The sequence below is a fragment of the Theobroma umbraticum genome, unplaced genomic scaffold, assembly GCF_002168275.2.
Source record: "Theobroma umbraticum cultivar Fairchild unplaced genomic scaffold, ASM216827v3 scaffold_302.0, whole genome shotgun sequence".
Classification (NCBI taxonomy): Eukaryota; Viridiplantae; Streptophyta; class Magnoliopsida; order Malvales; family Malvaceae; genus Theobroma; species Theobroma umbraticum.
The window spans coordinates 742,479-754,488 of record NW_018397287.1 but is presented as its reverse complement, the minus strand read 5'-3'; the positions used below and the strand labels follow the sequence as shown (position 1 = coordinate 754,488).

Here is a 12,010-nt window from a genome sequence, read left to right as displayed (position 1 = left end):
TATCGACTGAAACACCGATGGATAATATAATATGTTGATGGATTCCTATGCATATTTACTGATAGATTGTTTCCATTACCGACAAATATAAACGTTTTACCAACAAAGGCTTATCGATAAAATTACTGACCAAAAGGATTCTATCAACAATAATTACTGACAAAAGTTGTCGACTGAATAGTTGAATCATGGACCAGTCCTAATGTCAATGGATCTTGATATTTACCAACAAAATCTCTTACAAAATATTCTATTGGAGAATTTTTTCATGGAATTTTCTATCTCCAACAAAATAAACATTATCAACAAGTGTATTTTCGAAACAACAAGCTAACGAAATTTTTCGTGGACAATTCTATTGGTGTATGATTTCACTAACATATTGTAGGTTTTCACCAAAAAAATATTTTGTTGGTGAAAACCTTATTTATGGTAGTGGAATATGCTTGTTAAAGTTTCAAAAGTGTTATGCATGGAAACAAGCCATTGATGAATGATGCCCTTAAGTTGAAAAATATATAAAGCAATAAACTATATATGTTGTTTATTATGTTGATTTATGTGAATTATAGTGTATAATACATTGAGAGCCTAGAATGATTATAGTTAATGGTATGATAGGTGATGCTATTTTCTTGTAAGTTGGGTTGTGTAACCATATACATGATCTAAAATATTGAATTATGTAGAAAATATTGATATGAAAAAATTCTTGTTTAGGTATTGTTATGTATGCTACAGCTTATGTCTGAAACCCATATTTTTCGTTACTTGGATAAATTAGACAAGTAACTTGGTGAGCTTAGGAAATTTGAAGACTAGCCAAAGAACCTTAATTTCATCCTTGAGAATTCCCAACTAAATGTTATGGAGGTTGTGGTAAGGAATTTGAATGGAACTAGGCCCTAAAAGGAACAATTTTCACAAATATGGACATAAAAAGTTGACTTCCATGCATAAACCGTCAACTCTGTGAAGTAAAACTAGGGAAAATGCTCACATTCTGGTCCAGGATCAACTATAAACCCTCTATAGTCGATCTTATGAAGAAGAATGGATGAAACGTGAGTATTCTGATCTATGATCGACTATAAACCATCTATCATCGATCCTATGAAAGAGAAATTGATGAAATGCAAAACTTCTAGTCTAAGATCAACTATAAACCCTTTATAGTTGATCCTAGATTGCCAAAACAGCTTTAAACAAGCTTAAAAGCATTAAAACCCGATGCCCACTCATTTTTCTCATATCTTCTTATTCTTCCACCCATTTTCGCTCAAACTTCACACCTCTCATGACCTTCACACTCCATCAATAAACCTTGGATTCTAAGTGCCAAAGGTAAGGATTTTCACTCCCTAAACTTGGTTTTTCTAATTTTTAATTTCTTTATCTAAAAACTAGGAATTTTTCTAGGTTTTGAAGATTTGGCTAGATGCTTTCATTTAAAGCTCACCAAGTAGGAAAAATAAGTAAAATAAGTTGTTTACTTATCAGGTATGAAGTTTGGATATAGAAATTATTAGGCATAAGTGAAGATTAAAATAGAGTTAGAAATGGGTATTTGTTGCACTATGAAATTATTGTGGGTTTTTTAGAATATTGATAATTAAACATCGTTTTTAAGTGCAATTGGAGTAGTTTGAGTTTGATATTTGTTTTGATGATGGAATTTGAATATGTATTCATCACAACCTTAATCTTGGTATTAGATATTGGCCCAAACTTTGGTGTATAGACTTGATTTATTCAATGTAATACAATTATGTTATTTTTGAAATCCATTTGTTTTCTTCAAGGATTTTCTAAAGATAACAACATTATTTCATTTTCTTTGAAACTAAACCCTTGTTTTCCTTAACATCTTTTGCAAAAAGCTTTAAAACCTAATATTTATAAATTGTTTTCTTAGAAATACTTGAATGTTTTACAAACCATGATTCTTATTTCAAAGGTTTTAGAATAGGTTTTCAACAACACTTTATAAAATCCTTTTAAATGAGTTTGTATTTGTCGAGATGACGGTCTTGAAGTTGTTTTATGATACATGATCATACTTGGCACATAACTCGCACCTTGCGATATTTGATTTTGCTTGAGGATTGGATTCCGTAACTCTTTGAATATTTATTATGGTTGAAAGGCAAACTTTGATATTGTTGAAATGGATTACATGCATTTATTTTAAAAGTATCTTTGACTAGCACTCTCTTATTTAGCTTATTCCCCCTTCCCGTATTTGCTCTCGAAGTTATTTATAACTCACACATATTAGATAGACTTGTTTTGCAGATCAGTAGTTGCTTGGCTCGCTGTCCTTTGGGAGGATTCAATATTTCATATAGTTTTGGGTAGGTGAACATATGGCATCTAGTAGGCGTTAGCCTTTTTGTTTTGAGTCGTACTTTGTTGGTCCTATTTGGTTTGGTCATTTATGTTTGACTATTATGGATATGACTATGCTTTTGTCTTGTATTAATTAACATGTAGTTGAGATATGTTAAGAAACGGCTACATTTGTATTCACCGCAAGATGGCTCATACTGGTTATTTTGATGTGTTGCTTATACAATTTGAGAACGTGAGTGTGTAGACTACTATGTTATATTCTTATGTGATATAATATGTTCAGGCATGTTTGATATATGGTTCGATGGTGATGAGTCCCATGAGGTTAATTCGAGTAATTGTTTTATTTGTTCACTTTAGGCTTGCATGGGCTAAAAAGGTCACTCCTATCGATACCTTTGTGTCAATTATGGCCCCCAAGTTTGGGTTGTGACGTTATGAAAATGGCCAAATGACTTAGCTAGACTACTAATGGTTGTAACCATATGTGCAATGTGGGAGAGCACATGGTTGTGTGCATTGTAGGAGTGCACATGCTATCAATAATCGTGTGTCGTTGTGGGAAGGCATATGATGATAAAGGTTATGTGCAGTGTGGGAGTGCACATGACTTATGTTAAGGTTGGTGGCTATATGCACCAAACCATATTGAAAATAGAGGGTGGTTATGGGGGTGTCGATGGTTGCTATTGGGAATGGACCTGATATCTTTAATGCATGTCTAATACACACACACACACACACACACATACTTATACACGTGTACCTAAACTAAGAAATAAAGATGTTTGAGAAATGTGTTGTGATTGAGTCTAATGTTGGAAGTTGGAAACCCTTAACCGTTTCTGAAATAGTTTGAATGACAACCTATCATCAGATTTGGTTTAAAAATACAAATTGCATGGTTTCTAACAAAAGTGAATCATTTTAAAAAACATCTTCCATATCACTTCATTATTCCCTTCTTATGTTTGCTCAATGGGTTTATACTCACCATGTTCAAATTTCATGTTTTGGATTTTAGATCCAAAGGTAGGTAGATCATATAGATTGAGGAGCACTTTATATATCTATCCTTGGTAAGTATATTGTAACATTCGGTAGTAGTATCATACTTAGAGTCACTTCGCTGGTAGTCGTGTGTTTTTTGCATTTGTGTATACACATATTGTGATGACAAATATGAAACTTTTTTGCATACATTGGATGGTTAAATTGATTACTGATGTAGCCACAAGGTGGCAAATGATAGATGTTATTTGGAAAATATAATGTACAGGATTTGTTACGATACACTTTGAGAGAATGATGAATGGAAATGGCATTTGAATGGCCTTTAAATAATGATGCATGATAGATGGATTGATGAACAGGATTATATAGAAAGGTATGCTTAGGTCTAGTCGGTTACGCTCATTAGGCCCATGCACCGGTCAGGGCCCAGAATTGGGTTGTGACAACTTTCTCCTTGCTACTCTGAAATTCTAACCCCGATTTGTTACTAATGTTTCATGTCAATTCGAGTTCCCTTAGAATGTTGCCATTTTTATGTCCAATATCTCCATCTGACAGTAAAATTTCTCTTTTATACCTTAAGGATTTTCTTAATCTCCTTTCTCATTTTTCTTCTCGTTCATTGAATAGATCCTGATGCCTTCCTCATTCTACCTTTCTTCTCATGGCTTCTTATTCGTTGCTTTTCTCTCGACTCACTATCAAAGTCTTTATTATCCTTCCCAATTTTCTATGTATTGCTTTTCACCATTCTTAACCTTATGCCGCTTTTAGACATTCCCTTATTTTTCATTTCCTTTATCCAATCTCCTTCATAATTGCCACCCAGTTGAACGCCTCTACATAGCTTGGATATTGCATTCTCTGATTCACTTGACTCATCACTTTCTTTTCCTTTTCCATTTGTTTCTTTTGTCCTTCTTAATTAGAACAACCTCTTTGGTAGTCTTCTCAATCTTTTACTTACTATTTCCTTTCCCTTGTCTTAAGGACCTTTTATGTAAGACAACCTCGATGTTTCTTTACTTTCATTACCTACACCTTTTTCAATCCTTTTCTCTTTTCATGAACTACTCTTCCTTTTTGTTCTATCCTCCATAACTCTCTTTGCCATACCCCTTCTAATTTGCCCTTCTCCAAAAACTTCTTGACCTTTATTTTTTCCTTTTAACTTGAGCCTTCAACTTTCCACTTGCTGGGCCTTTAATGTATTCGCTCTTTTTTTTTTTCTTTGTTTCTCTTTAACCTATGCCCATGATCCTTAGCCTACACACTTCTAATAGGAATTGAATTTCTGCTTAATTTCATGCTCATAGGCCCTTTTCCCTTATTATTTCCTCCTATCTCTTCATGAGCTCATTGTAAAAGTTCATGCCACCTTTCAAATGGCTTAAGCCCTAGTGCACTACCCTTGTACAAATCACCTAGGCTTTTGTTATCATTTGGCCTACTATTATTCCTTTTTCTATACTCGACCCAGTCCATGCTTCCACTTTTCTCTTTCTAGTTCATATTCTTTTGTTTTTTGAATTCAAAACTCCTTTTTTTTATGGTTCACCTTTTCCTTTAAAAAGTGTCTTCTATCTTTTCATTGTCAGTATTACTATCATAGTAGCAGCTCATGCTTTTTATCCCCTTGTTAGCTGTACCCCCTTTTAGAGCTTATAACCCTTATTCACACTTTTGTTAGAGCTTTTATCATCTTCCTTGGAATATGGTCCTTCACTCTTCGCCTCCCACCCTTTAGAATGGTCACTTTCCAACCATTTATCTTCTAGGTTTTCCACCAAGACTTTAGCCTCTATTTTACTAGAACTTATCATTGGCTCATTTCTCACTATATCAGTGATTGAAGCTCTAACAAAATGATACCTTTCATTGTCTAATAAGTGGGTGTAGGCCATAAAGTTCTTCAGTGATTTTACTCCACCAATATTAAAGCTTGATCAAGCTTCTATTTATTAACTACATCACGATCTGATCTGATATTATTTCCCTATGAATTTCTAATGACTTTAAAGTTATCTTCAAGTGAATTATGTAGCAAAATTTCTTCAATTTTCACCCACACTTGGTAGCACTTGTCATCACTACCTACACAATATAGAGACAAATTTAAAAACCAAGGCTCAAACAAATGGAAGTACTCATTCAACAAGGTTTTTGCATCTTTCTTCTCTTTAAAAGTGATGAACACAAACAATCCCTCGATCGGTCTAACTTTGGTGATTATTCCCTCCCTAAAAAATTCACTTTGTATGGACCCATAATTAATAGGGCTTCTTAATTGCTTCATTGTGCTTCTATAAACCGTTCTGGTCACTTTTAGCAATTACTACCTTTCATGACTACCTCCCAAATTCATCTTCACTGTTCCTATTCCCTTGCAATCGTGTCGCCTTTTTTAAATCTCCTCTAGCTATCATCTTGTTTGTTGCCTCCACTATGTTATTACATTCTATGATAATATTGCCAAGAATGCCTCTTTATACATTTTTCCATCTTTTCCCAATGTATCCCTATTTCTACCCTCTACCCTTTTATCTCCTCTAATCTTATTTAAGTTTTTGGGTTTTTTAGCTTCCATCACCATGATGTGCCTTCCATTGAGCCTTATTTCGTGTCTTATATAAATTGCTCTTGTGAGCTCCCAAGCTTCTCTATATTAAGAAAAAAACATATCTGGTTTCAAAAAACCCTTTTAGTCATAAGAGAAATACATCCACAAGTACACTAAACTCATTGAAATACTCATTTAGTTGTCTTAGGTTGACATTCCAATCTAAGTTCCCAGAAAAGCCAACTATAATGTTCTCTTCCATTTTTTCACTTTCCAAGGGCATTTCCTCCCTTTCCCATATACTGTCTTTCCTTCTTGCCAAACATCTTTGCCACTCTCTTATTTTCTCTCTCTCTCATTCTCTAACACGCTCCCTAATCTTTGAGTTCTTAAACCAAAAACAAGATAACAAGTAAAGGTTTATTCATGCACAAGTCAATTTGGTGAACCAAATGATAAGACAACTTGAGGAAACATTAAGGAAAAATGAGAGAAAAAGTGTCTTATCTGTTGCATTTCATTATTTTGTTATTGAAGCTTAATTTGATTGGTCGTGGATGGAACTAGTGCAATGACATTATCATTCAAACAATTTGTACTCTACTCACTTTCTTATGGGAAACTTTATTAATAACTATATGGAATACTATCACAAAAATTTTAGCCAACAATGGATTTGGATGGGATGACAACTTGAGATGATCATTGCATACATACAAGTTTATGAGGATAAAGTCACGATTTGTACATAATTCTTTAAAAAAAAAAAAATTATTCAAGTTTTGTTTTATTCACTTGTCATATTGTATGTTAGAAAATTAATTCTTTCTTTTCATAAATTGGAACATGCTCATATTAAGCATGAACCTTTCATCAAAAAGAAGATTGACATGTATAATGAAATGACATTTGTTGTTGGGAAAGATGGGAGCTTTAACATTGTTTCCTCATATGGATTTGACGCTGAAGATAATCTAATGCCTATAAACCTAGACAAGAATGTTGATGAAGAGGTTTAAGGGAGACCGGCAACATCTCTATCAATTGAAACTTCATTACCATGATCTCATAAAAAAAGATTGCATAGTTCCACTTTTGAAGATGCCAACATTAAAGTAATATTAAAAAAATTGAAAGAGATTGCACGTGCCATCAAAAAATTAAGTAATGAAAAAATTGATGATGCCACCCTTTTATCAGCAAGTGATGAATATATGGAAGGATTTGGTGAGGACTTTCTTATCTTTGCCTTTGATTATTTAATGGAGCATGAAAGCAAGTAAAGACATTCATGGGCAGCTGCAACAACTTAAAAGAGCTTGGCTAGAGAATTTTGTGTATTGTGGGAGAAACAATTAAAGTTTGTGGTTTAAACGATGTTTGTTGGACTATTAGTAGATGAGCTTAATTATATATGCAGTATGCATTTATGACTAGGACAATATTTATAGGATGATTAATTATATTTTCCTAGTTGTTTTTATTATTTAGTATATACATTTGCAAGATGATTAATTATCTATGTGGAATGCTTTTATTATGTAGGATGATTAATTTTGATCTATGGGTATGTTTTTAGTTGTTTTATTTTTTATATATAATATTTCTAATATAAAAAATAAGGCTTTTGATTTCTTACATAATTGATAAATATTGATACTTATGATTTCATGGTGACAAGGTGACGAAGATGGAAAAATTTTTGAAAATAGGTGATGGTGAAATATATTTCCACAAGATGATCTAAATAATGAAAAATATTTTCAGCAATTTACCCAACCAATAAAAAATATTAAAATTTTTTATAAAACTTTTTACACAGAAAAAATATTTCGTCAACAAATTATTTTCCAATTATCAAACAAAGTTTTAATAAGATTTCACCTTATCTTAAGACGAAATCTTAAGATTTCAAAAAAAAAGAAAGCAAAGTTTTAAAAAGATTTCATTTTATATCTTATACTTAATATACCGTTAAATTATAATTTTTTTTCGATAATCAAGTGTTTCACACTGAGACTGAGATTTATTTTGTAGTTTTTGTTTATTATTTTCTAATACATTTTTAATAACCATCATTGATCTTATATATATACATGCAGGTTATACACTTAAGGTATTCATGTTTGAAAGTGAAAAAATAGAAATAATATAAATACACGCAATGCATATAAAGATTCCGAATTTGATAGTGAGAGAACAGAAAATAATATATATTTTAGATGCAAAGTTTGAATCCTCACTTCAAACTATACAAATTGATACTTTTTGCAAACTGATTTTTTTTATGTATAATTGATTATTAAGAATGCATACGAATTGTACCAAACATTTAATTTAATTTTTATAAATTATATTTTCTATATAAATAATGATTAAAAATATATTTAAATTACATCGCATAATTGATTCAGCAATATGTATAATGAAATTTCATAATTAAAATGGGATTTGATATTTGATTTTAGGGCGAAACTTTAATCAAACAAATAAGAGGGTATAAATAAAGGATCCTGACAAGATAGTAAAATATAGAAAAAAAGTCCTCGGACCTGGCGGTGGGCGTAGCTTCCTGGTAGCCTTCCCCCCGCTTCACCAGCCCCAATAAAAAGACCTTTTAAGGCACAAAAACTAATTATAGGACTAAACAACCAAGTCAAATGGTGAATGCATTGATCATCGAGCGCAGAGAATCTGAATCAAGTTAGTTGGGTGGGTCCCACTCCTATCCCCCATCGCCCTTTGTCTCTTCAAAGTCTTTTGTCTCCTTTTAGCCTCCACCCTCCTTTTTTTCCAAAAGCCATTTTCTTAAAACCACATAAAGAAAAGTTAATCTGGTGATGCGTTTTGATGGATTTGGCCATCAACGGTTCTGATAATTTCTGCATCAATCCCATTGATATGATGGATTTTACAGAAAACAAAAGAAACAAAAAAGGACAGCCCTAAGAAAAGGGAAATCAACGGTCTTGATTGATGGGGTTGACTAGCTTATTGTCCTACTTAGCAACACATTAACCATCTTCTTTCTGCCTGCGTGCTGAGCCTTTTGCTCATAAATTGACTGGGTCGGCCTTTATTTCACTTTTCCATGTTTTTTTTTTCCTCCCCTTCTCCTTTCTATCTCTTTAGAAGCATGAAACAAAGAGCATCGAAGTAACCTTGAATCTGGTAAGTCTCTCTTGATGATATTATTGTTATTATTATTTTTTATAACCGTAAAGTTTTAACTTGTTAGCTTTGTTTGCTCTAAAGATAAGATTTTTGTGTCTGGGTATTTAGCAGAATGGTGAGATCTTTTCAAATTTATTCGCTCCAACTGTTTCTGCTGCTAATAATTTGATATGATATTTTGAGTGTTTAAGTTACTAATTTGAATGAGAAGAAGAGAATTTATTTGTATGTTTAATGTTTAAAGCCTTTTTGAAATGGGGTTGGGTTAATAAGAATGATGGGATTTTAGTTTGATATAAGTTTATAAGGGTTAAGCTCTTGCTGCAACTTTCAAATGAGTTTTGGGATTTCATTTCAATCTAAGGAAGAGTTATGGGATGATTGAGGTGATTTGACTTTCAATTGAGGAAACCCGTTTTTACTTTTCTGCCATTCTGAGTTGTTTTTGTTTCTTTTGTGACTTTGGATGGGAAAAGAAAAAGGCAGCTTTTATTAATTTCAATGGTGGAAATGACAGGAGGTTGCTTGATTTCGTGAATAAACTTCGCTGTGAAGTTAGATTCTTGTTTTTTTGCATTATTATGGTGAAAAATTTATTTTTGCTTTGGTCAAAACAACAGGGTCTTTACTGATAGTTGTTGTTGTAAAAATTTGGATTGGGGTTATAATGATTTCTCTATCTTATTTTCAAATCTATTCTTATAATTAGATGGCTGGGCTATTCTTTCTGTTTTTCCATCTGTAGCCATTTTTAATTGCTAATTGCAATTTGTTTTGGAATTTTGATGAATATTTCTAATCTCTTGGTGTTTTCCACTTTTGACTAGTATTGGATCTTGATATCTGAGAAGACCTGGAAATGGATCTTAAAGAGAGGCTATCTGGTGAACTACAAAAGAAAGTTCCTGAACACCCATCTTTTCCTAATTTCAATACCCAACATCAGCAGAAGTGGGAAGATCCATCCATTTTAGATTACAGCACCAGGATTGAACCACCTTTCCATGTATTCAGCCAAACTTCTCAAACTCAGTCTTCACTGCCGCGTAACCCCAATAACCAAATTAAAGTCCGTGGCCAAGATGGCCCTGTTAATGAAACACTGCTCTCCAATAAAGTCCAAGACTGGGATCCAAGTGCAATGCTAAACAATCTGTCATTCCTTGAGCAGAAGATCCATCAGCTTCAGGAGTTGGTGCATTTAATCGTTGGCCGAAGGGGCCAAGTGTTGGGGCGACCAGATGAACTTGTAGCTCAGCAACAGCAGCTAATTACTGCTGATCTCACTTCAATTATAGTTCAGTTGATATCTACTGCTGGTAGTCTTCTCCCATCTGTTAAGCATACACTCTCTGCAGCTAGTCCATCTATTGGACAGTTTGGGCAGTTTGGTGGAGTTGTCTTCCCTTCTGGGCAAGGGCAAAATGGTGGGGTTCAGCCACAAAGTGCTGGTGGAAGCAGAATCTCTGAGCAGCCAAACTCTTTTGATGTTAGTAGCAATGGTGGAAATGAGCAGAATCATATTATTGAAGAACATGAATTGAAAGATGAGGAAGATGTTGAGGAAGGAGAAAACCTTTTACCTGGCACCTATGAGATATTGCAGTTAGAAAAGGAAGAGATCCTTGCGCCCCACACTCACTTCTGCACTATATGTGGAAAAGGATTCAAGAGAGATGCAAATTTACGAATGCACATGAGAGGTCATGGAGATGAATATAAAACACCAGCAGCATTGGCAAAACCCAATAAAGAATCCAGCTCTGAACCAACTCTTATTAAGAGGTATTCCTGCCCTTATGCTGGCTGCAAGCGGAACAAGGATCACAAAAAGTTTCAGCCTCTGAAGACCATTTTATGTGTCAAAAACCATTACAAGAGAACCCACTGTGACAAGAGCTACACTTGCAGCAGATGCAACACCAAAAAATTCTCAGTAATTGCTGATCTCAAAACTCACGAGAAGCATTGTGGTAAGGATAAATGGCTTTGTTCTTGTGGCACCACGTTTTCAAGGAAAGATAAGCTGTTTGGGCATATTACTCTTTTCCAAGGTCACACTCCAGCAATTCCCTTGGATGAAAATAAAGGATCTGCTGGGCCATCTGATCATCGAGGAGATAGCAATCAAGCCATAAATAAGGTGGGAAGCATGAATTTCAACTTTTCCTCAAATGTTTCTAGTGAAGGTGGGGTTCAAAGTAGTGTGGATGTTAAAGGGGGCATTGATGATCCTGCTGGTTATTTCTCACCATTGAACTTCGATACATGTAATTTTGGTGGGTTTCATGAGTTCCCTCGACCCCCATTCGATGATTCAGAGAATTCATTTGCATTTCTCCTTTCAGGGTCTTGTAGTTACAGTCAGAAAAGCGGAGAAGACTAAAGCCCTAATAGTATTGGCTAATGTTTTTAGGTATTTGTATTCTTCCTTCCTTGGATTAGGGGTTCAGGGATATTAATTTGTATTGCATTTGTATGGTAAGGCAGCCCTATGTACTTAATTGCTTAAATAAATGCGTTTTTAATGAAAAGAAAGTCTTGCTCTCTTAGACCTAGCGCTATGGTTTTTTTTTTTTAATTCTGTAAAATCTTCAAACACTAACCCCATTTTTGAAGCCCTAATCATAACTACAATCCCTTAGTGCGCTTACAATGTTTTGCCTTCATTCGTATATCATACTGTTTGGAATCTCAAGTTCTAATAATCCTATGGTTTCCACTCTCCCATGCCAGGATTGGAAGTTGTAAGTTAGTGCTACCTTTCAACCACTGCGTGTCTTCCTGGCCAGTCTATGGAGCTTTATATGCCTTTAATGTTATCTTCCTGTCAAGCTGAGAAGTGCGGGTGACATTGAGAGAACTTAGCCAGGAACAGATCACACTCTCCTACTCTTTAAATGTTCCCCG

At 34.0% G+C, this 12,010-nt stretch overlaps 1 protein-coding gene across 1 annotated transcript; it reads left to right on the top strand.

Annotated features, from left to right (window-relative positions):
* The first annotated feature begins 8,730 nt into the window (after positions 1-8,730).
* On the top strand, positions 8,731-11,652 carry STOP1 (C2H2 and C2HC zinc fingers superfamily protein). The gene is made up of 2 exons (XM_021444453.2): positions 8,731-9,097; positions 9,928-11,652. The coding sequence occupies exon 2, from the start codon at positions 9,960-9,962 to the stop codon at positions 11,484-11,486; it is 1,527 nt and encodes a 508-aa protein (XP_021300128.1). The 5' UTR covers positions 8,731-9,097; positions 9,928-9,959; the 3' UTR covers positions 11,487-11,652.
* Positions 11,653-12,010: the final 358 nt, after the last annotated feature.

Excerpts from the sequence above, each read along its gene's own strand:
- STOP1 (XM_021444453.2), top strand. The coding sequence starts at position 9,960 with ATGGATCTTAAAGAGAGGCTATCTGGTGAACTACAAAAGAAAGTTCCT.